At 35.3% G+C, this 26,225-nt stretch overlaps 3 protein-coding genes and 1 pseudogene across 4 annotated transcripts; 2 read left to right on the top strand and 2 right to left on the bottom strand.

The window, feature by feature from the left end:
• Positions 1-965: 965 nt before the first annotated feature.
• Positions 966-8,759, bottom strand: LOC116111475 (la-related protein 1C-like). Of its 2 annotated transcripts, none has more exons than XM_031397648.1 (7): positions 7,992-8,759; positions 6,663-7,158; positions 6,430-6,586; positions 6,246-6,336; positions 1,946-2,017; positions 1,287-1,338; positions 966-1,171 (listed from the first exon to the last, which is right to left on the bottom strand). In XM_031397648.1, the coding sequence occupies exons 1-7, from the start codon at positions 8,415-8,417 to the stop codon at positions 1,152-1,154; spliced, it is 1,314 nt and encodes a 437-aa protein (XP_031253508.1). In that variant the 5' UTR covers positions 8,418-8,759; the 3' UTR covers positions 966-1,151. The 2 variants fall into 2 exon arrangements, with proteins under 2 accessions (XP_031253508.1, XP_031253507.1); XM_031397647.1 differs by having other exon boundaries at positions 966-1,145.
• Positions 8,760-15,292: 6,533 nt separating this feature from the next.
• Positions 15,293-16,652, top strand: LOC116111461 (annotated as a pseudogene).
• Positions 16,653-17,529: 877 nt separating this feature from the next.
• On the top strand, positions 17,530-18,810 carry LOC116111482 (DEAD-box ATP-dependent RNA helicase 36-like). The gene has a single exon (XM_031397659.1). It carries the CDS (start codon positions 17,937-17,939, stop codon positions 18,345-18,347), a length of 411 nt encoding a protein of 136 aa, XP_031253519.1. The 5' UTR covers positions 17,530-17,936; the 3' UTR covers positions 18,348-18,810.
• A 1,716-nt stretch (positions 18,811-20,526) lies between these two features.
• LOC116111463 (26S proteasome regulatory subunit 6B homolog) lies at positions 20,527-26,056 on the bottom strand. The gene is given in 5 exon segments (XM_031397632.1): positions 20,527-20,607; positions 20,610-20,636; positions 20,638-20,670; positions 25,705-25,788; positions 25,943-26,056. Coding segments are annotated over 5 exon segments (339 nt in total).
• Positions 26,057-26,225: the final 169 nt, after the last annotated feature.

The following is a 26,225-nucleotide window of genomic DNA, read 5'->3' as shown; positions in this document are numbered from 1 at the left end:
CTGAGGTGCTCTAGGAGGGATCACGCGCATTGGTCACCAAAATCAATCGAAATTTGTCTTAGAAAAGCAAAACCCTAACTGTGCGGTGATAAACAAACAGTGGGTGGTGAGTATCATCCTACTCTTACTTATAACGGACTTTTGATCACCCTATCCTTCTTCACAATGAAATTTACTGACGAAATTATACTTTTAAGTAGTAAAATTGTATTTATAACATTTTAGATCGAAAAGTGTCATTAGACCATTATTTACGTGTGAAAAGGTTGTTTACTCTAACATGGAAACCCACTTTTGTCTTCATGACATTAAAACTCAATAAGAATTTCAATTTGTAACCAAAGTTAAAAGAAAAATTTATTGATAAACCAAATTCTAGTTTGTAACATTTGATCAGAAGCCCCAAATTACAGTTTACAACCTCTGGTTTAGATTTGTTAACTATAATCTGCACAACTCCTCCCATAAACCAAATTCTAGTTTGTAACATTTGATCAAAAGACACTCTTGAACGTTCTAATCCTAATTCTAATCTTTAGAATCATGCTCAAATATAAACGATCACATAATAGTAAAAATAAACAATAGAAGCAATTTCAATAAGTTCCCAAAAGTCAAGTTTCATATCATAAATTAAAATGTAACAACCCAAGGACCACTTTATGAAACAAAATCTTCAAAAGTTTGAAGAATGTATATGAATGAAATTATAGATGCAACATTTGATGAAGAAAAAAATAATGTAAAATCCGGCAAGAAAGAGCACATGCAGAGGTAACATTGCAGCATCCAGCTAAGGCCACCTTCCTCTCTAGTAAGTTCTTTTTGTCTTTTCTTTTTTTCCTTCTTTTTTTTCCTGGATTTTGTCTTTTCTTTTTTTTTCCTTCTTTTTTTACTTTTTTCTTTTTTTTTCCTGGATTTTTTTTTTCCCTTTTTTTTTTTTTTTTTTTTTTTTTTTTTTTGGGGGGGTGTGGGGGAACTTTGTATCTGAAATCAGCTTCCATCATGCAAGGCAAAACCACTATATTCAAAATGACCTCAAAACCCTCTCGACCGATTCTTTACCATTTGCCAACTCTACTAATTTGTATTTCCGGCTGAATTAGAGCGATCGAAACCCCCTTGAAGGCTGACTTGACCTATCCCTGCACTCAAATCCCCAGACGGCGACCTGCTTATTGAAGTATTATTGTGGTTAGCAGTCTTTTGCTCCAATGAAATATTTCGAAAGTTAGAAGCCAATTTATCTTGACTAGACTTTCCGCTTGGAACGCTAGAAAAATGACCTGGAGGTATTATCCAACGCATCCAATCGTTTCGTTTCCTTATTTTGTCACCCTAAAATGAAAAATATAAATATAAGTAGATATAAATCATAAAAAATTATAACTTCAGCAAATAAAAAATATATATAAGTAGATATGAATCATGAAAAATTTTTAACTTTAGAGGGTGACTATTAGCAATGTAATGTACACATATACTACTAGATGGTGCACAAATACTGATGCAATGTATGTCCAACCACACAATGTGTACTACAACAATAGATATTTGGGGTAGCAAGTTTTGGTTTTTGAGGATGTTAGAAAGTGTGCTCTTTTCACACAGTGGAAACCTATTGATCATTAACCTATATTAAGTACTCTCCCTACTTTTATCTCTCTAAAATTGACATCTTCATCGATAATAAGTTGATGTCACAAGCAATGATGACAACCGCTCCCACATGCCAAGTGCAAAACTTTAACCAATGACGAAAACTTCTCCACATTATAAGTATTTTACACTAGTAGTATAACAATATAAACATGTATTGTCGACTTTTACGTATTTTAGGGTCAAGCGGTGTGAAAGTCACATTTTTGTGATGGGATCAGTGAAGCAACAGAAGAAAGGAACTTTTGATAATGAAAAGACACAATTACATTATTCGAAGAGATACCTGTACTTCTACAACAGTTGAACTTCGCAACGCATCCAAAATCAGTTGGATATTATCAGTTAACAGTGAAACCTGAAAAGAGATTTTTGCATTAATTTTTTAAAAGAAAAATACTCAACCGGAATTGCAACACCATTGATGCATCCAAAGATAAATAATTCATTTTTAGACTCATTAGGGAAAAAACACCAGTATTCAAGTACAAAATCCAAAATAAAGAGCAAAGGGTAGAAATTTGATGAGGATGACAAAAGAAACCAATGTATCAACTGACAAAACAAAGCCTAGCCAAGATGTTAAGCAGGACATAATACATTGAAGCATAATGTAATACTAAATGCAACAAAATATCAGAAAATTGATGGTTTTTATCAGAAACAAAAGAATGTTACGCTCAAAACCTGATCTAAGAAAGAGATAAATTAGACTATTCACCTAGCAATATGTGTGTGCATTATATATATATCAGTGGATTTATGGTTTTAATTAGAAACAAAAGAATGTAGCATTGACACATTAGCTCAAAACCAGATCTAAGAAACAGATAAATTAGTTTAATCAGTTAATTTTATATGTCTGTGTGTCCAAGCGACGCATGTATATGTAAATGTATATATGTAACAAAACATCAATACATTTATGGTTTTGATTAGGAAAAAAAGATGTTGCATTGCCAAAATTAAGCTCAAAACCAGATTTAAGAAAGAGAAATATTGGTTTAATTAATTTTATTACAACAAAAAGGTTTATACACACACACACACACACATTATATATTTATGTGTGTGTGAGTGTGATACAGGTAGCCCTTAGGGAATTAATTAGGTAGTCACAGTGGAAACCTTAACGCAGAATATAAGGACATTAAAATTGCAAACATAAATAAAGGCAAAGAAAAATACAAATCAAGGTTACATGTCACAGGATTCATAAATCATGAGTCATTGATGCATCACTAAGCCAAATGCCCATGTGTTTGGTGGACTACTTAATGTCAGTTCCCAGTGTTGAAGCAGCAGTAATAGCACAATTCGAACCACTGCAGCAGCATTAAAGTCATAGTATATCTAGGCTAACAGCACAAACTACCAGTCAACGTTATGAGACAATATTAATTTCATGAAACTGAAACACCCAGATCAATTAAAAATACAACCACTTATGAATCAAAGTTACTTTTTTACTGAATTTCTTGATTATCCGGCAAACTGAATCAATTCAGTAAAGCTTGGAACAGAAATAAGAAATTCAGGCATATCATCCAAGACATTCGAAACTGACCATGTTATTCATCCAGTAAGAAAGGGAGAATGAGCATGTATTGACAGAATACTAAGCACCAAATGAAAAGATTGAATTAAAAGACAAATACTATCACCAGAAGAAAGTAGTTCCTGCATTAAGTCATAGCACTAGGGAAGAAAAAGGGAGCGAAAGTATGTGATAGCCAATAACGCGACAGTTTAGATAAGCCCTAAGTTTAGGATACTATTAGAATCCCCGAGCAGTTCAACCTTTGCACACAATCTATTATGTGAGAATAGAAGTTTATGAGACTGACATGGTATTAATCTTAGGTATCTTATAATACAGAAGATTTCAAAATTAAGAAAATGCATACAATTATATGTCAAACTTAATAAGGCTCTGAACAACTGTGGAATAACAAGTTATTAAATAAGTTCACCCAATCACTTTTTCGAAAATCAATGTAACCCTTTGCCTTCACATTCATATTACAATAATCAAACCAATACAAACTCAATAACAGAAAAGGGGGCTGCTTAGGGGTGGCACTTGTAGGTTCAGTTTCGTTTTTTATTTCTTAACCGAATAAAAACGATTGAGGAGTAAAAACTGAACCGAACGGTCATGTTTGGGTCAGATCAGTTCGGATCGGTTTTTCGGATTGAGTTTGAAAAACAAGAAAGAAGAACAAAAATTAATTTCATGAAAAGGTGAAAAACTACAAAAAAAAAAAAAAAAAAAAAAAAAATTCAAACAAAGTTTAAACAAAACAAAAAAAAAAAAGTACTCGAAAGTTGAAAGCTTAAATGGCCCAACGGATCCCATTTCTGCTTGAAAGTTTCTTTCTCCAAATGATAAAAGACGATAAAAAAAAAAAAGAGAAAGAAAGAAAGAAACTTTTCTGCCTGAAAGTCTGTCTTCTGCAAATGATTAAGTCGATTCAGAATAAAAAAAAAAAAAAAAATTTATAGCAGAATCTAGAAAAGAGAGGTGCTTGGAAGCTTGGACTAGTAATGGAAATTTTCGGGTTTTTTATTTTAACCCGAAACCCACCCGATCAAATCTGGTTTTTCTATATAATAATCGATCGATTATTTTATAATACAATAATCGATCTGAACCGACCAACCCAGGTCATGGGTCTTTGGTTTATGTGCCCACCCCTAGGCTGCTTACATACTTTACACCTAAGAGAAGGCAAAAAAATAAATTATGATAACCCATAATATCATGGCCCATAAAAAATAGTGTACAGAGTAGCAAACATCGACCATATAAAATTGATAAATGGAAATATATAGTGTGTATGTACAATCTCCATGTTGAGCTTAAATTACATAAGAGACTGAGAGTAGAAGCTTATGAAACTGACACAGGATTGGTATTAGGTATCTTAAAAGAGAGAAGACTTTACAATTCTATATGGCTAACTTAATAAGGTATGGATGCCCAACAGATGTGGCTTAACCATTTTCTCAAAATTCAATGTAACCCTTTGCCTTAACATTCATATGACAATAATCCAACCAATACAAACTCAATAACAGAAAAAAGGGGGCTGCTTGCATACTTTACACTATAGAGGAGGCAAAAGGAAAATTATGATAACCCACAATATCATGGTCCATAAAAATAGTGTATAAAGTGCGAAATATAGAGCATATAAAACTGATACAAGGAATATCATATATAACTTAAAAATAGTGTACATATACAATCTCCATGCTGAACTTAAATTAATTATAAGGCTAACTTAATAAGGCATGGATATTACTAATGAATAATTAAACCTGCATCAAAAAATAGATAGACTACCCAATAGATGTGGCCAAGTGCCCAAGAATAATAAGTTTATTAAATAAGTTTATCCCACCATTTTCTTGAAATTCAATTAAACCCTTTGCCTTCACATTGATATGACAATAATCCAACCAATACAAATTCAATAACAGAAAAAAGAGGGGCTCCTATCATAGTATACATTATAGAGAAGGCAAAAGGAAAAATACGATAATCCACAAAATCATGGTCCATAAAAATAGTGTATACAGTACAAAACATGAGCATATAAAACTGATACAAGGAAATATCATATATAACATTACTTAACAATAGTGTAAATATAAAATCTCCGTGTTAAGTTTAAATTAAGTGAGCAAAAGTTTATGAAACTTACACAGTATTAGTCTTAAGTATCTTATAATGCAGAAGACTTCACAATTAAGAAAATAGATACAATTATATGACCAACTTAATAAGGCATGGACATTACTATTGAAATTAAGCCTGTGTCTAAAAATGGATAGACTACCCAGCAGATGTGGCTAACTGTTCTCAGAATAACAAGGTCATTAAATAAGTTTATCCCACCATTTTCTCAAAATTCAATGAAACCCTTTGCCTTCACATTCATATGAAACAATCCAACCAATACAAATTCAATAATAGAAATAAAGAGGGCTGCTTGCATACTTTACACTTAAGAGGAAGCAAAAGGGAAATTATGATAATCCACAATATCATGGTCATCAAAAATAGCACACACGGTACCCAACATAGAGCTTATAAAACTAATCTAGGAAATTATCATATTAGCTTGATCTCTGAAATTAAATAACACTTAATGGGGTGATGGCCAATGCACTAACAAATTGTTTGTAATGATAAAACTAAAAACAGAACCTTCGCATTCATAGGGCAATAAACTATTAAATTAACAAAACAAAACAAAAAAAAGTTCTACATGTAAAATACAAACTATTGACTCACCAAGCACAGAACCAAAGATGGAACACGTGAGATAATGCAAGGAAATATCAAAAAAAGACTACTTATCAACCGAGAGCAACATTACCACTGTGTTTCTATTTTCATTTTTATCACTCATATTTATTAAGAGCCTCAAATGAAACAGTGCCATTCAAAAATAACAATCCATGAGGTGATGCCAACCCATGCATGAATAAACTGATTGTAATAATGAAGCTGTGAGCAGAAGACCACAGAAAATCACATTTAAGAAAAACAATCAGAGTACCCCCAAACAACTTACTTTCTTGAAGCCTGCGATTAATGTAATAGGAACCCAACCCTGGTCATCCATGTTTTGCCGCAAGTATGTATCTCTAATTAAATTCTCGGCACTGCAAAACAAATAGAAGGTAGAACTACAGTTAACACAGAAAATAAACTAACTATAATTATCTATGCTAAAAAGGGAACAATAAATGAATTACCTAAAATAGTAATCTATCTGATTGACTATGCTAGAATGCAAATGAGGGTCCAAAGCAGGGAAAAACACAGCATGTGGTGGAAGAGGTGCAACAAAAGGCACACCCCTAAGTGTCTCTGAATGTGGAGCCGGAACATAATACACAGGCGAAGCCAGCTCTGAGAATAAAGGGCAACATTTTAGCAAACTCCCCACGAACTAAAAACATGGATCATAAAATGTGAAAAACCTTACCAGGAAAGCCAATGGGGCTGCCAAAAGGGCGCACTGGTGGGGGTGGAATAAATTGACTAGAACTCGATGGCGGTGGTGGTGGCGGTGGAGGTGGATGCCTCGTAAACCTTTGCATAACCCTCTGGGGCTGCATGTGGCCATCTCTACCGTTAAAATTTCGGTGAGCATTCCAATCTTGATTTCCACGGTCGTGATCACGTCTACCCCCATAATTGTGATGGTGAGAACCATCTCCACGAGGATGTGAATTACCATTGCGGTTCCTGAATGAACCACGTTGCTGAGAATGATCTCTTGGAGAAGGATTATTTAAGGGACCTTCAACAGCAGGACCCTGTGGGGCTGGTGGATGAGTAAGGCCACCATTTGAAGAAGAATTTGCACCATTACGCTTCATAGATCTTTGGCGTGTCAAGGCTGTATGGCTTGGAGTTGAATTAGGGTTCCCATTATTATTACCTTGTCGCTGGGATGTTGAATTTGCTGTTCCAGTACCCTACAATTATACCAATGAATGTTAGCATCTATTGAACAGCCTCACAATCCCTTAATAGAAAATAAAGACACTAAAGTATCAATTCGATCATATCCAATAATAAGTTAACAGCACATTACGACTCCAAAATATCAATTCAAAAACCCTCTGTCTGATTGCTGAGAAACAAAAGCAGAGGAACTATGTTCATAATCTATTGTCTTCTGTTCTTTGAGTCGAAAAGCCTCGTAATGCATAATAAAACATTAAGACTCTAAAACATCAATTCAATCATATCCCGTAAGAAAAGTTAATAACAAATACGACTCTAAAATATCAACTCAATAACCCTCTGTTTGGTTGCTGAGAAAATAAAAACAGAAGAACTATGTTCATAATCTTTCGTCTAATGTCTTCAAGTCCCACTTAAAACTCAATACACCAAGTTTATATTCCATAATCATAATTTATTTTTCCCTCCCCACACTTTCTCAGCAAGCAAACTAACAAACAAACAAGGCATCTTAATACTCTTTTTTTCTCTATTAATTCCCAATTGAAACAACACTTTTTATTTTCTGCTTCCCACTAAACAATACAATGCAAGATCTAATTCATAAAAATTTAAAAATTCTTATCAAATAATTGACAGCTATACACTTTTAAATTTAACTTAGTAGATTATAAGCTAGGTTCAGCTTCCTATAGTTCTCTCATTACTACCGCTATAACATAAAGCACAAAACAAAAAGAGAACAAAAAAAAAAAAAAAAAAAAAAAGCCACTACTCAAAACCAATTTAAGTTCTTAAGCTCTCACTAAAATTTCTCAGCAACCAAACAGAGAAATCAAACCTGCGAAACCGATGATGATGATGATCCATCAGATAAACCTTTCAACGATTCAGAAGATGACTTTGCTGAAGAGCCCCGAGTAGTTTCCGATAAAGCGGGCCATGCATGAGCCCCCATCACTGGCCCAACATCCGCCGCCCCGTTTGACGGCTTGCTCCACACTGGCTTTTTTCCTGCATTGCCAGTCCCACACTCCGCACTCTCTTCCTCAGTTTTTTCAACCACAGCCACAGCCGTCGGCGACACTGACGGCGATAAAGGAACGGACGCGATCGAATCCGATTCGCCTCGCACGACTTGCGTCCACGGAGGCGAAACTGCAACTGCTTTCGTGCCGCCACCACCGCCGCCGCCACCACCACCACGTGATTGGGTGGGGCTACTCACGCCGTTGTTATTGTTGTTACCTACACTCTCGGTAGACATTGATTGATTTAGGGTTTATTCTGTTGTTGTTTCTGTGTGAGAGTCGACGAGTTGTTGATCGACGATAGAAATTAAGCGGCAAAAAACGGGAAGAAGAAAAAAAAATATTTATATAATGGTAAAAATCGAAAGAATTTCCTGTGGTAAAAAAAAAAAAAGCGAATTTTGATTTATTAAAACAAAAATATAAAAGAGTTCTGAAAATGTGTGTGATTTTCTAGGGTTTTCAAAAAGAATTTCCAGGCGACGCGATCCTGAAGAAAGATCGCAGTGTTTGTTTTGAGACCAGCAATGGTGGCCGCTTGGCTCTCTCTTTTGTTATTTGTATTTTGTGTGTTTGATTTTGATTGCTTAGCTCTTGGGAATTCTGGATGCTCGGGTTTGGTTAGTTGTGTGAATTTACTTAAATACCCCTTGCCCATCTGTTTTATTTCTATTGAAATTCGTATTGTTTATTTCCTCGTCAATCTAAAATTAATAAATTATGTTTTAATTAATTAATTTTGGTCAAATGGCTGATAATTTTCACTTTAAGTTGATTTAAGTGGGATATTTTTATTTTATTCTTTCCAGAACAAAAATATTAAATAAAAAATAGAATTTGACCTAGAAGTTTAATGTTATAAAAAATTTCCACAAACTTTTTGAACGGAAATAACAAAATTCTTTTACCATCCTTATTAGAAGACCTATAATATTACGAGTTAATAAATATTTACGAAGTTGTTTTCCTGTTATTCATCTTTAAATCTAATATTTAGTTTTGTCAAAAATATTTTTTGTTATGTAATCATATTTCAAGGGTGAATTAATTCAAAAAATATATAAAATTAAAAGTAAAAGTCGAATAAACCACAATTAGGTGGTCTGATGGTAAAAGAGTAAAGAAGTCTAATATGAGTCTAACATGGATTCCTGAGTTCCAATGCCTGTAGAAGTCGTATTTGTTGGAGACTGTTCGATATCAGTAGCCAAAACCAATCGGACTTCTACAATAAATATATTGTTTGAAGTTTCAACATTATAAGACTTCTCCAATAATATGGGTAGCCAAAGAAGATAAAGTATTCTTAGAGAATTTAAAAAAAAAAAAAAAAAAAGTGCTTTAAAGAAAATCACTTTTTTTTTTAAAAAAAAATTGTATTTATTTCCTTTTTAAAGATTCTTTTATCCATAAAATCTTTTTCAACTGTCATTCGAATAATTTTCTTTATTCATGAGATAGGATTTTGACGCCTTATCTCACCTATTTCAAGTTCTGAATATTAGTTGTTACTAATGAGATGATTTTGATCTAATAATTTAGATATTATTAATAATATAACTGTATTTATTTTTGTTTTCTGTGCTTTTATTTTCGAAAAACATATATAATATTTATTCCTTCATCAATTTTATTTTCCAAACCAGAAAATGAGAAAACACATAAATTTTAACTGATAACCAAAATAATAATAATAATAATAATAATAACCATCATTAGGCGGTCGAGTGGTTGAATATGAACTTTTAAAGTATTATCAAAAAAATCATGAATTCGATTTACCTCGATTGTTAAAAGGGGTGGCTATTAGAGGTTTATTTAACCGTTAACTTCAGGGTCTCAAGGATTAGTTAAGATATACGTAAGCTAGTCTGGACAATCCGATCACCTAAAAAAATAAATAATAAAAAACAGATATATATAATTAGACTCCCTCCTTTCTTAACTAGCTTTGGCGGATAAATTTTACCCAAGGCCGTTTGAGAAATAAGTATATCCCACCTAATTTTACTCTAAACTCAACCAATTGCAATTGCAATTCCAAGTGGTCAACAATTGTGTGCTGGCACATTTGGTAAATACATCTTAATTATAAATAAAAAGTAAAATAGAATATAGAATATTATAGAAAGGGCCCAATAAAAGTATTTTTGTTTTAAAATAAATTATTGAGTAAACTACAAGTTGTTTTTTGTATTGGTTGTCATGCAAATTTGTTTTCAATTTTGTGGGTATAAATTAAAGTGGCATGAAGCATAAATTAGTTGTCTCACCTTTAAAAGAAATTTTTATCATATTATTTATTTAGCCACCAATAATGGTGTGTGAAAATAAAACAAAGTCAGCCAAATTGGTATTAATTTCTCTGATTTTAGAAAGCATTAAAAGAATTTAAAATTGTTTTTTTCTTTTTTAAACATTTCCAATGTGTTTACTAAATAACTAAAGTACTAAACACAATTCAATAGGCAAAACCCAACAAAATTTATTAAATTTTCATTCAATTATACATCCAAATGTTGATTTTATGTCGATATAAAGAGAATAATATGTATTTAAAAAATGAGGTAAATTTTTTTTTTTTTTTTAAAAAAAGAAATTTTATTAGTGGAATCAGCAATGGTACAAAAAACATCAACCTCAATTTAAAGTACATGGAATTGGGAATCAAATTCCATGGGAGTCCAAAGAGAGAATACATAGGGATATTTCATGAGTTGATGATGATAAAAATTTTGTTTTGGAGACAAAGATTGACAAATAGAAAAAAAGGGTTTTGATTACTGGACAAAATATATTTTTGTGTCTTAAGCATGAATCAAAGTTGTAATTGGTGATGAATGATTTGGTTAATTGGGAAGTGGAGTTGAATTTGTGCAAAGTGGATCACAATGTTCCCAATATGCTGCTGTTGCTCCTCCAATAATGGTTTCCCAAACTTTCCAAGAATACCCACACATTCTAAATACTAATGACTCTCCCGTTGGCCATAAAGGTTGTACTTTTGTCTATAATTTATCTAGGGAGGCCATGGCGGTGGGTTGCTGTGGATAGCCCTACCGAGCATTAGTTAAGGTAAGCGTTAGTTAGTCCAGACATCTCAGTTATTAAAAAAACTAACTGAAGTGTCCGAACCAGTTTATGCACACCTCTACTAATCTTTCGAAGAGATTAGCGTAACAATCCATCACCACGACCCTTTACTTAAATCCCTGGGGGAGACTAATACAAACCCACTGTCATGGCCCTTTACTTAAATCATGGATGCTCAGATGAGGAATCAAACCTAAGACTGTGCGTCTACCCACATTATCCCCAATTTACCCTAACCATTTAGGTTACCCACGTAAGGGTCTAAGTACTGATGATGGTTTTACCAAATTAGACATCAATTAATTCTTGAACCACGTTCAATATTAGATTCCTTTGCCTCATCTGGTAAACAATATTTACTTTATTATTTATTATTTTGTACATATTATAAAAGAAAATTATTCTTTTATCTTAAACACTTTAAGCAAGATTAAGTATTTATTGTATGATGCAAACACAACAAAGGTGGACTGAATCCAAGCTTTGTTGAAACACAAAGATAGTATTGTTGTAATTGACTTCGATTTTCTTCAAGGAGCTCTTTTACATCGTCCGTTACTTTTTATATTTGTTTCGGCTGATGAATCATAAATAAAAAATGATCCTTTTTTTCTAAGAGTCTTTTTTTTTCTTTTAGTTTAGAACAATGCAATGTTTTGAATGTAATTAGACCAAAAAAGCAACACACACAATCTGAGAAAATTCCACATGAATATATTCAGAAAGAACACCAACAACGGCAAAAGCACTCATTATTTCAATGAATCATTTCTTTGGGCAAAAGAAGATTATTTAATTTCTTGTTGGATCAAGATTATATTAATAGATATATTTTATTGAACCCATTTTCCTAACGCTTTATGCGTGGTTAAATCTAACAAGGAATTGGAGGTTGCATGAAAAAGATATAATTTCCTCAAACAATAGTGACATTTCTACAATCTCTATGCGGCCTCTCATCTAACTCTTTTAACACATTTTTTTTGTGAAAATCTTATGGGATTTTCACATAACAAAGGACAATGTGGTACACAAAAATGTGAAGGAAATAAATAGAAAGAAACTTCCCTTTTACAAGTCCGGTTAGGTTGGAGTTAGAAAACACGCCGACCACCTTTACCAACAAAGAGAATTATTGGCCTCTTATTCTATTTACTAATTTATAATTCATGTGTTTTCCATGAACGGCCCACTTATTATTATTATTATTATTTTTTTAATTTTCTTTTATTATCCGGGTAAGGTTACACACATTTCAACTAATCCCATGAGATCATGAAACTATCGATCGGAAAAGAGCTCTAATGACTATCCTTATTAATAATCGAAGAGAGACTCAAATTCAGAACATCTTGAATAATGCATCTAAAAGTCCTTATCGAACCACTCAATCACCTAGAATTAGTTAAGAGCTCTCCATGATCGGCCCACTTATGTTTTCAAGTTCCAAGGAGGAAGACAAAAGTTATAGCTTGAGAGAGTTGAGAAAATTGTTGTGTAAAATGGACAAGCAAAATTATCGTTGGAGGATTTATTAATAGTCTATGAAAACCCCACCAACGTCGCTAATTTAAGAAATAAAAATTATAGAATAAAGGTTGGGTAAATGATTTTTTTTTTTTTTTCTGATTGTGAATCTTTAATGATCTTCAGGAGTCTTGATTGGTCAACAGAAAGTGCTTGGATTGAGAGAAAATTAAAGAATGCTTGTGACAGTCTAGAAAAAAATTCTAATATTCATTGTTAAGTTTATTCAAATAAATCCCTGCTCCAATCTATATTTTAAAGTAGTTCCTATATTAACTTTTAAAATTGTTACAAAATTGGCTTTAATAATGATTTCACAAAAAAGAAAAACATATTTTTTTTATTTAATTGTTTTATTTTATAAAATTTAGAAATATCCTAACTAGTATCACAACTTTGTAACTAACTTTCCTTCGTTTTATTTAATTATTTCTTATAATTCAGAAATATTCGATCCTATGAGCAAGTTCGAGTTCAAAATTGAATACTCATCAAGTGTCAAACCTGTGATCCTTAGGAAACGGAAAAAAACAGTCTTTGACCATTTAAGTGTCTATAGAAGACTCTAACTAATCCAAATGTCCAACCATCTGGTTCAATAAAGATTGACTTACATATCAATTTTACAAATTTTTTTTCACAATCTCAATGTAACAGCTCACAATTGGGTAGATGAGACCCATTATAATCTATTACGATCTAATTAATTACGAACTGTCATGTTAGAATTGTGAAAAAAAATTTGTAAAATTGGATTGTAAGTATAATATTGACCCCATCTGGTTAAGCCTCATTGGTAACTAAACTTTCCTTCTTAATGTTGGCCGTAGTGATTTCAACTAAAACAAGAGACATATGCTTTGTGGACCAGCAGCTAAGTGATCTATGAGTTCGGTGATAAACAAAGTTGAGACCAGCGCCAGCCTCATTGCATTGATGATATGGTATATAGCCATGGTAAAAGGGTGTAACTAATGTTATTTCAAGGTGAAGTAGAGGAAAAGTTGGTTAGACTTGGACCATCTTGAGAGCATCATCTCAGAAACAGCCACATGTTCTAAAAGCAGAAGTTATTGAAGCCCAGAATACAATTCCCAGCAGCCCCATCAACTTTCTTCCTTCAAAAATAAACCCTACCCTCATGATTAGTCTTAATAAATCTGTACCTGTAATGGTTCCATTGTTTTAAGAGAGGGCAACCACATTAGAACTGGCATCTGCCACTATTAATGCAATTTATTTCTGAAGTCATTTTGAATTTCTCTGGTGTACTTTGGGTGCACAGGAGTATTTTAGGTCAGCCTAATAGACTTATAAAAGTGGAATCAACTGTATCAACAATCTGCTCTAATCACTTTCTTTCCCCAATGTAGGCCCTCAACATTTGGTTCATTCCTAAGAACCTCAATCGAATTGGCACTCATAGCTAACTCTAGAGAATGAAGGAAGGAAGAGAGCTTTGAGCTTTGCGATAAGCATATACTAAAGAAGGCCATATTTCAGGGCAGTTGAAAGTTTTCCAAAGAACTAAACATTTTCAGTTTGAGTGTCTTCCTAGTTCCTAGTTTCCACAGCTACAGATCAGTTATCTTTCAAAGGACTCATCGTCACCGAAACCTGTCCAGTGTTAAGTAGTGTTGTTCAAAACTGGTTAACCAAAAAATTCGGTAACTGATTTTGAACTGGTTATATATACATAAACATTTCAATATTTTTAATTGCAATACATAAACATATATTCAAGATTGAAGTAAAGAAAATATATTCAAGAGGTAACATTGGAGCCTATCTAATCCTCAAGGCCACAGAATAGTCTACAAGCCTAATGGATCAAGGATTCAAGATAATTGCACAAATGTGGTAGATACCTCTCCTGCGACTCGAACACAAGACCTTCTAGGTATAACTAATCCTAATAGCTAAAGGGTTTATCATCCAACCACAAGTATATTCAAGATTGAGGTAAATAAAATATATTCAAGATTGAAGTAAAGAAATAAAACCTACCAAATTCTTGTATTACTTCCTTCAAACAACTTAGTTAGGGTTTAGAAAGTTTCGGATGATTTTTAGGGATTTTTTAAAAACTGGTTTTAAAAATTAGGTTCGGTTAGCCGGTTTTAAATATCGGACAAACCAGTAACTGAACCGGAAAACCAGTTTTTCAATATTTATGAACCAAAACCGAACCGGTTTTCAAAAAAAAATCTGGTTTTCTGGAAAATAGAAAAAAATTGATATAAAATAATAATAATTAAAAAAAAAACTTGAGGGGTGTTTCTGTTCTTTTCTAAAACTAATGGTCCTTGCGACATTGTAGGAGTTAGCAAGTAATTTTTGAAAGATACAAGCTATCCTACGTTACCGCCTTTTGCTTCTTCTTCGATTTTCACTCGAGCCGAAGTATAGAAGAAAAAGCTTCAACCTTTGAAGTTCTGAATCTTCAAGACAAGATTTTTAGAAATTTTCTCGGCAAAGTTTCATTTTTTTTCTCTGATTTTCCATCCATCCAAACAGCCCCTGACATGGAACAAGATTCCCTTGTTGATGAAAACTTCCCTCGCTTCTCCAAATCCAAAACCAAACCTAAACCCAAACCCATATCCCAAACTACTCAAGAGCAGGACCCTAACTTCACCAATGAACCCCCACAACTTGAAAAGTTTACAGTTTCAACCCCTAATTCTACGGCCGCCGCCGCTACCGCAACCGTCACTTTCGCCGACCTGGGTCTAGCTGATTAGGCCGTTGAGACATGCAAGGAACTGGGTATGCGGCGGCCTACACCGGTCCAGGCCCACTGCATTCCGAAAATTTTGGAGGGCCGCGACGTTCTGGGTCTGGCGCAGACTGGGAGTGGGAAAACGGCGGCATTTGCGCTGCCGATACTGCAGCGGTTGGCGGAGGAGCCGTGCGGGGTGTTGGCGTTGGTGATAACGTCGACGAGGGAGCTGGAGTTTCAGCTAGCTGAGCAGTTTAAGGCTTTGGGTTCTTGCTTGCATTTGAGGTGTGAGGTGGTGGTTGGAGCCAAGGGTTTCATGAATAGACCCCATGTGGTTATTGCTACTCCTGGCAGGATTAAGGTCTTGCTTGAGGAGGATCCTGATATTCCTCAGGTGTTTTCTAGAACCAAGGTACGTGTGCTATCAAGTTTGATGTAGAATTTGGATACTGGTGTTCATGTAATGGTTGCCATTGTAGAAATTGTTGGACATGTAGCTGTTCATTAGTAGTGATTTTTATTGTTGTTATTGTTATTTAACATGATCTGTTGAATTTCAATTTCGTCATTCTGATACAGAGACTGAAAGGCCTAGTAGAGAATTTAGAAGTGGGGGTACGTAGCTGCTGTCCATTGTTTTCACCTAGGGGTTTTGGGAGTTGGGTTTAAGTCAAGAACTGTCAGAGGAATGGTGCATTAAAATTTAAAATCTTCACTTTGATTTTCTCTAGTTTGAAGAAAAGAAGGCCGGAGAATTTCTACAGAGTCTTTGTTTGTGTGTTCTTATTCTACCTAGGTTCTGTATGTGTACCTAGAATGGGTGTAGCATGTCTTCCTTTTGCGATTATTCCGAAAATTACTCATTTGTATTCTTTTATATTGTGTCCAGTTTCTAGTGTTGGATGAAGCAGAGAGTTTTGGATGCTGGCTTTGAAGAGGAGTTAAGAGTAGTTTTTCAGTGCTTGCCAAAGAATAGGTAGACGCTCTTATTTTCTGCAACGATGACTAGTGTCTTACAGGCACTGCTAGAGCTTTCTGCAAACAGGCATACTTCCAGGGTGCTAATAAATTTGGATTCCATAATTTAGAAAACTTAAAGTTCGTAGATTTGATTAAAAACAATGGCTAATTAGGTTGTATGATGTGTTAAATCCTACTTTCTGAAGTCATTTTGAATTTCTCTGGTGTACTTGGGTGCACAGGAGTATTTTAGGCAGCCTAATAGACTTATAAAAGTGGAATCAAATGTATCAACAATCTGCTCTAATCACTTTCTTTCCCCAATGTGGCTAATGGTTCCATTGTTTTAAGAGAGGGCAACCACATTAGAACTGGTATCTGCCACTATTAATGCAATAGTTTTAATTGCAATACATAAATATATCAAGATTGAAGTAAAGAAAATATATTCAAGTTTGTCTAATCCTCAAGGCCACAGAACACCCTACAAGCCCAATGGGCTAAGGTAATTGTACAAATTTGATAGGTATCTCTCATGTGACTCGAACACAAGACCTTCTGAGTATAACTAACTCTAATGGCTAAAGGATTTGTCATTCGACCACAAGAGGAGAGACATATTCAAGATTAAGGTAAAGAAAATATATTCAAGATTGAAGCAAAGAAATAAAACCTACCAAATTCTTGTATTACTTCCTTCAAACAACTTAGTCAGGGTTTAGAATGTTTCAGATGATTTTTAGATTTTTAGGGATTTTTTAAAAACCGGTTTTAAAAACTAGGTTCAGTTAGCCGGTTTTAATTATTGGACAAATCAGTAACTGAACTGGAAAATCAGTTTTTCAATATTTATGAACTGGACCGAGCCGGTTTTGAAAAAAACTGGTTTTTTCGAAGATAAATAAAAATTGATATAACTTAATAATAATTTTAAAAAAAAAACTTGAGGGGTGTCTCTGTTCTTTTCTAAAACAAATGGTCCTTCCGGAATTATAGGGGTTAGCAAGGAGTTTTGAAAGATAGAAGCTATCCTACGTTACCGCCTTTTGCTGCTGCTTCGTTTTTCACTCGAGCCGAAGTATAGAAGAAAAAGATTCAACCTTTGAAGTTTTGAATCTTCAAGACAAGATTTTCAGAAATTTTCTCGGCAAAGTTTCATTTTTTTTCTCTGATTTTCCATCCATCCAAACAGCCCCTGACACGGAACAAGATTCCCTTGTTGATGAAAACCTCCCTCTCTTCTCCAAATCCAAAACCAAACCTAAACCCAAACCCAAATCCAAGACTATTTAAGACTTAAGAGCAAGACACTAACCTCACTAACGAACCCCCACAACTTGAAAAGTTTACAGTTTCAACCCCTAATTCTACTACCGCCGCCGCTACCGCAACCATCACTTTCGCCGACCTGGGTCTAGCCGATTGGGCCGTTGAGACATGCAAAGAACTGGGTATGCGGCGGCCTACACTGGTCCAGGCCCACTGCATTTCGAAAATTTTGGAGGGCCGCGACATTCTAGGTCTGGCGCAGACTGGGAGTGGGAAAACGGCGGCATTTGCGCTTCCAATACTGCAGCGGTTGGCAGAGGAGCCGTGCGGGGTGTTGGCGTTGGTGATAACGTCGACGAGGGAGCTGGCGTTTCAGCTAGCTGAGCAGTTTAAGGCTTTGGGTTCTTGCTTGCATTTGAGGTGTGAGGTGGTGGTTGGAGGCATGGATATGTTGAAGCAAGCCAAGGGTTTAATGAATAGACCCCATGTGGTTATTGCTACTCCTGGCAGGATTAAGGTCTTGCTTGAGGAGGATCCTGATATGCCTCAGGTGTTTTCTAGAACCAAGGTATGTGTGCTATCAAGTTTCATGTAGAATTTGGAGACTGGTGTTCATGTAATGGTTGCCATTGTAGAAATTGGTGGACATGTAGTTGTTCATTAGTAGTGATTTTTATTGGTGTTACTGTTATTCAACATGATCTGTTGAATTTCAATTTCGTCATCCTGATAGAGAGACTGAAAGGCTTAGTAGAGAATTTAGAAGTGGGGCTACGTAGCTGCTGTCCATTGTTTTCACCTAGGGGTTTTGGGAGTTGGGTTTAAGTCGAGAGGTGTCAGAGGAATGCTGCATTAAAATTTAAAATCTTCACTTTGATTTTCTCTTGTTTGAAGAAAAGAAGGCCGGAGAATTTCTACAGTCTTTGTTTGTGTGTTCTTATTCTACCTAGGTTCTGTATGTGTTCCTGGAATGGGTGTAGCATGTCTTCCTTTTGCGATTATTCCGAAAATTACTCATTTGTATTCTTTTATATTATGTCCAGTTTCTGGTTTTGGATGAAGCAGATAGAGTTTTGTATGCTGGCTTTGAAGAGGAGTTAAAGAGTAGTTTTTCAGTGCTTACCAAAGAATAGGTAGACGCTCTTATTTTCTGCAGCGATGACTAGTGTCTTACAGGCACTGCTAGAGCTTTCTGCAAACAAGGCATACTTCTAGGGTGTTAATAAATTTGGATTCCATAATTTAGAAAACTTAAAGTTCGTAGATTTGATTAAAAACAATGGCTANACTTTTTTATTCTAAAAGCACATGGTAGGGCCATCACTTTTTCTAGAATTAGGTGAAGGCTTAGGCCATGCATCGAAATTTTAGATACTGTAGGTCCCTTTATAATATTTAAGAATCATTATTTTAAATTACATTTTATTTATTTAAATTTGATTTATTGTAGAAAATTATTTATGAGATCATTAATTAGTTTTTTTTATTAGAAATTAAAATATTAAAATGTTGCTTAGTTGTTGAACTGATTAAGACAGCTTAACATACAATATTAATAACTGTTACATGAAATATTAAAATGCCAATATATAATAAAGAAATTAAAAATTAAATCATGTCAAATTAAAAGTACTATAATTTTGACCTTGACATTCCTACATATTATTTTATTTAAATAAAATTTGACCCTATTGAAAATAAGTTAAAATTGTATACAAAATAAGTTAATCATTCTCTTCATACCTTGCAAATAATATTCCTTGTTATATATTTAATTATTTTTATTTTTTTTAATAAAACAACACACCAGAATTGAGTTGGGTTGTGGCAATATGTAAGAGTGTGTTTAAGCAGTGGATGATATGAAAATAATTAAAAAAGAATAATTGGGTTGTTAGAAGGAATATTATTTAATTTATTAAAGAAATTGGGAACAACAAAAGCGACAAACACAACAGCAAGTGTTGTTGTCTGAATTACAGATCAAACTAAAATATTTATTGTCAAAAGAATCCTTCATTGATAAAGATACCAGCATTTCTCCTACTTTCTGGTCAACCAAACTCTGTTTTTATTGGACACTTCCTCTTGTCAACCATCTTTCGGATGTAGCCATGAGTGGACTCATACCTTAACCTTAGACTTTGTAGAAGCAAACCATGAGTCCAATTACTGTGCTAACCTCTTATGGATAATGTTTATTTTACATTAAAACCCCTGAAAAATCAAAAGTGTATCAGTTTGAACTTTAGTCAGATACTTGGGGTAAACAGAAATTTGCCATTAACTAGATAGGAGATGTATGTAATGGGGTGATTTTGACTTAAAATACAAATACAAGATCTTCTAGTGTGGGATTTGTGTTTGACTTAAGAGTGTATAAGGACGTTTTAGGATTCCCTCTTTTCGCATTGGATTCCACTTTATACATTTGAGATTTATTCAACTTGTTAATTTCCACACCAAAAATAAAAACGATTCCTTATCAGCTGAATCGTTCAAGAATAATCCAATTATGGAGGCTCTATCAAACTCTTAATTGAAGAATCCAAGTATTCCAGATGATGTGTTTTTCGTTGCTCTAATGAATATATAAACATATAAAGCCTTTGTCGACTTTCACATCACAGAAATTACCCTAAAATTCTTGTGCAATTCTATGGTATTGAAAATTTTAAATGATGATATGATAATGTCAAATTCAATGATGTGAATTTTGGATAGTGCAACAATGCTATACGGCTCAAACATTAGACAAACACTTGCGGCCCTCTTCATTTGTAAAATTCAAAGTCAGTGTCAGGTTTCTTCACATTGGTTCCATAACCCTTTTCAAAGTCCTTTGGGTTGGGAGTCCTATGACGTACCGGTTCTTGCGTACTGCAATGCATTCCAGCTTCTTGACAGATAGCTGCGATCTGTAGTAGTCGAAAATTGGTTAATTATGAATGTATTTGATATCGTGATCATATTCTAAAAACATAAAATGAACCTAATGAGCTAGAGCCCAATCCTGTCCCCACCTACTAACTCTTCATCAACTGTTTCATCCCTTCTGGTTTTTCAAAGATTTACCAACCAGCCAGGTTAAAACATATGTACGTCAATCGTCTCAAAACAAATTATTATTCTCGATTCTAACAAAAGAAATTAAAAAATAAAATAAAATAAAAAGCAACAAGATCAATGGTTCCACAGCAAGTATACTGGCTCTTAAAACATCTGTTGTGAACACTTTTTGTATCAAAATCACAGCTTTAGCTAAAGTCGTTATGGTGGTTATCTCTGCAATGTCAAACACTTGGACATGGTAAAAAGGAGGTACATACCCTTATTCTGGTTAATTGCTTCTTATAGGAAAACCAAGTAATTCTCGTAAAAGGAGTAGGAGTGAACGTCGTAACATAAGAGCAATTCCTGCTTGCTTAAAGTAGTAGTGGTTAGAAATACCCTGTGACTACCTAACACCAAAGCTTTTGAAGATAAAGAGAAGGTTTAAGTGGCTCTCGGTAGGGGTAGATCAAAATGGTTCTGTTATATGACATTGAAGAAAAGAAATATGCAAAAAGCTAGAAAAATTTTCCTGCTAGATAGGAGTTGTTGACGTCTGATTTTGACACCAACTACTCGCATGTGTAAAATGCTAAAATGACTTAGAAGTCACACGTGATATGAGAGGATTGAATCAAATAAAAGGTAAAGAGCAATATCTAAAGTGGTTCAGATGCTCGCAAGCGAATCCTACGTCCACTGCTATTGCATTAATAAGAGAGAGTGATCAGGTCGCGTTTAGTGAGCCGAGTTACAGTTTAGAGAGAGAGAGAGATAGCTATTTCAGCGTAAAATTAGCTAATCTCCCCCCCCCCCCCCCCCCCAAAAAAAAAAAAAAAAAAAAAAACCAAATGAGAGGGAAGTCCTCTATTATAGTGGAAAGTTCAAGATAATGATATAAAGCTGCAAGTGGGTATTGCCGTGCAAATACTTTCTTTTCGTCCCATTGATCACTTGCCCGAGGATTTCTCAATTAAAGCAGGACTTTGACACGTGGCGATCTTCAGCCTCTTGTGGCTTGACACTCATCTGCTGCACTTGTTGAGTAGGTGCCCTGAGCCACAATTATTGTGGAATTGACTCTTTGTAATAATGTTCATTAATCAATAAAATGCATTTTATACTATATCGCATAAATCATTATTATTGCAATATGTATTGATATATGTCTTTAGAATGGTAGAACTGTGACGAGGGTATCAAGTGTTTCAAATCTTGATAGTGAGAACCCTATGACACTATGTTGGTCATTCAAAACGTCCGTAGCCCTAGTATTATTCTGAAGTAAGGGCATAGATAATACGGTAGGCTATCATAGTGTTGAACGACCTTGTCAAAAGGTAGTGACTGATCTCACTTGTCAAGGTGGTTTGGTGACAACCTAGTGCAACACATGGGTGCTTGCTGTAGGCGATTACACCGCAGCAAGTTCACTAGACTGACCCCAAAGGATTTCATATGGATGGTAACCCCAGTGTCTATGGAACAAATCCTCTAACGAATGGTGGTGCATGTGATCCTTAGACTTGAGATCACCGGACCGCCTTGTGCACCGATTGGTGTGTTTGACACTAGCCTAACGCAGTTCTTTTCAGAGCTGTCAATACGGTGGTGATTGGCTGCATCAAGGAGTGTATCAAGACTATGGTGGATTGACAGAGGATTTATCACTCCCGGGTACGGGAGAAAGTTATCTCACGGCGCAATTCAGTATATGGCAATGACACTAAAACTGTGGCCACAGTGGGATTGAGTTGTTGCTCTATCCAGTTTATAATACGGGTCATTGGTCCAGAAACTGAATATATAATATCGAGAGTAACCGAAGGTTGACACTATTTCTATGCCTTCGTCTCGTCGAGATAACGTATGATGAAAGGATCGAATTGCACGGTAACCATATCGTTGACATGTAGCTACTTTGCTGAATCCGAATCTATCGGGTGGCCATGATGCCTTGCTAGGGGCCAATCTTGGTCTGTGTATTAGTGAGATGATTAATTGGTGTTAATCACGATACTATACACTGCCGGTATGATGAGGAGCCTATGGGTCACACACATAGAAGATAATTTAAGATCCAAGAATAAGGAAGGGCGTTTTCGTCTTTTTAAAGCGAAAGGGTATTTTGGTAATTTCACAGTGCAATTAAATTTGCTGAGGTCATAGCCTTTATTTAATTTATTAGAAAAATTAAATAAGTGAAATTACGTTTAAATATGTGTTCGCATATATTTAATTAAATCATCATTATTGTTAAATGTTAATATATAGATAAAATATATATTAATTGAGTTTAATTGAGATAATGATGAATAAATAAAATATTTAATTTGGGAGTGTTTGGCAATATGGGGTGTTTGGGTTGGAGCCCAAGCCTATTCCATATGGGAATAGGGCAACTTGATTCACTATAAAAGAAAATGTGTGTTTATTAAATAAAAGAACTTTTTTTCTTTGAAAAAAAAAACACAGCAGCCCCTTTTGATAAACACTCCCACGGCAGAAACACTTTTGCCTAAAAAATCAATTCAATTGATTTGCTTTCTTCTTAATCTTAAGGCCAAAGAGGATCTAGCAAATCCCTTTTTGGTTCTTTTGAGATTGTCTTCGTGTGGACTACGTGGGCTCGATCCTACACTTGGATCGGTAGCAAAATATTCGTTGACAAATTTGGAGGAGCCTCCAACGTGCGTATGTTTCTCTTAACTCATGATTAATATTTCTGCAGATTCTTATTATGATAAAATTGTAAAATTATACCCTTGATCTTGGCTCATGTAAACGATCTCTATATTATTTTTGTTTCGTTTCCGCTGCGTATATGAGACCGTTTACTAACAGCACTTACAGGAGCCATGCCACTTGCGCTAGGCGCGATGTGGCCGCACCTGGACGGCGCAAAACCCTTCTGAATTCTGACCATCCTTTACTGACGAGGCTCCACGTCAGCCCTACTTTTTTCGGCATAACAAAAGTCCCCCAGTTTTTAAGGTTTAAGGATTGAACCTTGAGAACTTCATAATTATGCCATGATTTGACATATCCAAATGACGGCTAGTCAAGCCGACCTGGTTACAATGAGGCCGCAAAACATTTTTTTTTTTTTTTTTACGAGCGACCTGAGATGGTCTTCTTCCGCGAAGTCAACGACCTGGAATAGACCCTATTCAGTGCCGTATCAATGCACCTCTTATCTTAATCGAGGTCCGCGACGTGATTACACTTGGCATATTTCTGTTGGAGGCAAGGAATCACATCACTTTGCAACCGACATGCGACAAAGAGTGTTCTTTTCCACTGACCTCTTCAGATGTTATCCGTTGCGCTTGATAGCTAATCCATTAATGAAGTATCCTTTATTCTGACAAATGTGTCATGTGCGTAATAAGTGCCAGCCATGCGCATTAAATGCAAGCTATGCTGAAACGTCATTCCTTATCAGGGCATTAAATGCGGATGATAGTGTATTTAATATGGAGGAGAGAATCGAGACGTCGCTCGATTATTTCAACGGAGAGACGCGAGATTGAATTTTTTGAAGCGTAGCAGTTACTCTTTCTTGCCGATTGACGACACATGGTCACGATCAATGACAAGAGACACATTCCGCCCAAATGTCACTTGGGTTCGGGAAGACCAATTGTCGTTTCCTTCACTATAAAACCCCAGGCTCGCCTTAAGCAATGTCACAACACTTATACTTTCAGAAAAAGCAAAAAGCTCTCACGAGACCAGATTTTCAATCCTTCAAGTTGGTGCGCTCTTTCCGTTAACAGTAGAAAGCTCGACCCCCACAACCAAAAAGGTAAGGAAGATCCTTCCATTACTTTCCTTTTTCTCTAACGCACTGTAGTGCGCACGGTATGGGCTTTCGTCCTTTTACGCTCTTTCATGCGACTTGCAGGTGTTTTTGGCAGTGGCACTGCCTCATTGGATTTGGGTGGCATGACCTGATCCAATCGGTTTAGCCTTTGGCGAACTGTTTGAAGAGTATTATTAAACCTCTCTAGGTAACTCATGACGGCTGGATCGAGCCGCGAGCTTGAAGGAATATCCCCTGTGATATTCTGTTGGACTGGCGACATTTTGGGAGAAGTGTCCTCTTGGATCTGGGGGATTTCTTCATTGCCATGATTGGTTCACTCAGATTTGAAACCGCGAGCCATTTGCTGTTGTGGGATCGATTAGTGAAAGATTTTTCTGATGAAGAGTAGGTACTAAATCAGACCCTCCTTCTAGCCCCAAACTGTTGATGCTTGATTTTGACAGCAACTACTCGCACATGTAAAATGCTAAAATGACTTAGAAATCACACGTGATATGAAGAGATTGAATCAAATAAAAGGTAAAGAGCAATATTTAAAGTGGTTTGGATGCTTGCAAGCGAATCCTACGTCCACTGCTATTGTATTAATAAGAGAGAGTGACCAGGTCGCATTCAGCGAGCTAAATTACAGTTTAGAGAGAGAGAGAGAAAGAGAGAGAGCTATTTCAACGTAAAATTAACCAATCTCCCCAAATGAGAGAAAAGACCTCTATTTATAATGGGAAAGTTCAAGATAATGATTATGAAAACTGCAAGTGGGTAGGTTTGCGTCCCATTGATCACCTGTTCGAGGGATTTTCTTGATTAAAGCAGGATTTTGACATGTGGGCGATCTTCAGCCGCTTGCTGGCTTGACACTCACCTATTGCACTGACAGGAGCCATGCCACTTGCGCTAGGCATGACGTGACCACACCTAGATGGTGTAGAACTCTTCTAAATTTTGACTATCCTTTAGTGTCGAGGCTCTCAGTCTTACTTTTTCTGGGATAACAGGAGTCAACTGCAATCGTAACAGAAGTTACTTTCCATAGCATAATGAGCTTCTATAAAGAAAATTGAAACCAACTGACGTCTGAAGCACTGATTTTGTCAGGTCGAGAAACAAAATCCTCCAAGTCCACCTTATCACCTAGGTTCATTTTAGCAGTGCAAACCTGGCAGACACCCACCCATCATAAAGTAGATTAGACGTATAATGCATAACAGACAACACGGGCAAGGAAAATTAATCCTCACAACAGAATAAAGAGCGACAAAAATAATCACTAACCATAAAACTTTACAGATGGGGGTGTGCACTCCACCAACCTGAAAAACGAGCCTCTTTTGTCGTCTGTCCGACAAAGGGAACTCAATTTTTCTATCAAGCCTCCCAAGACGTAAGAGTGCAGGGTCCAAAGTGTCGGCTCGAGTGGTGGCCATAATAGGTAATAACCTTAACGTTAAGTCGTTAACTGTCTGTCGAACCCTTTAAAGTAATTTTCAAGCTTCCCTTTTATAGATAGAAGTTGAACATGTATATTTTTAAGATTTGAATTGATTTAGAAATTTTTTTTTTTCCTTTTTTTTGGGATAACCGGAGTGTTTAAAC

This window comes from Pistacia vera, unplaced genomic scaffold, assembly GCF_008641045.1.
Source record: "Pistacia vera cultivar Batoury unplaced genomic scaffold, PisVer_v2 Contig639, whole genome shotgun sequence".
Taxonomy (NCBI): Eukaryota; Viridiplantae; Streptophyta; class Magnoliopsida; order Sapindales; family Anacardiaceae; genus Pistacia; species Pistacia vera.
This window is presented reverse-complemented; position numbering and strand designations above follow the sequence as displayed.

Bases quoted from the DNA above. Each gene is read 5' to 3' on its own strand.
- LOC116111475 (XM_031397647.1), bottom strand. From the start codon at position 8,417: ATGTCTACCGAGAGTGTAGGTAACAACAATAACAACGGCGTGAGTAGC. The intron at 2,018-6,245 runs GTAAGTTGTTTG...ATCTCTTTTCAG, and splicing joins TAATCGCAGGCTTCAAGAAA to GTTTCACTGTTAACTGATAA. The intron at 1,339-1,945 runs GTATCTCTTCGA...TTTTCATTTTAG, and splicing joins CAACTGTTGTAGAAGTACAG to GGTGACAAAATAAGGAAACG.
- LOC116111482 (XM_031397659.1), top strand. From the start codon at position 17,937: ATGCGGCGGCCTACACTGGTCCAGGCCCACTGCATTTCGAAAATTTTG.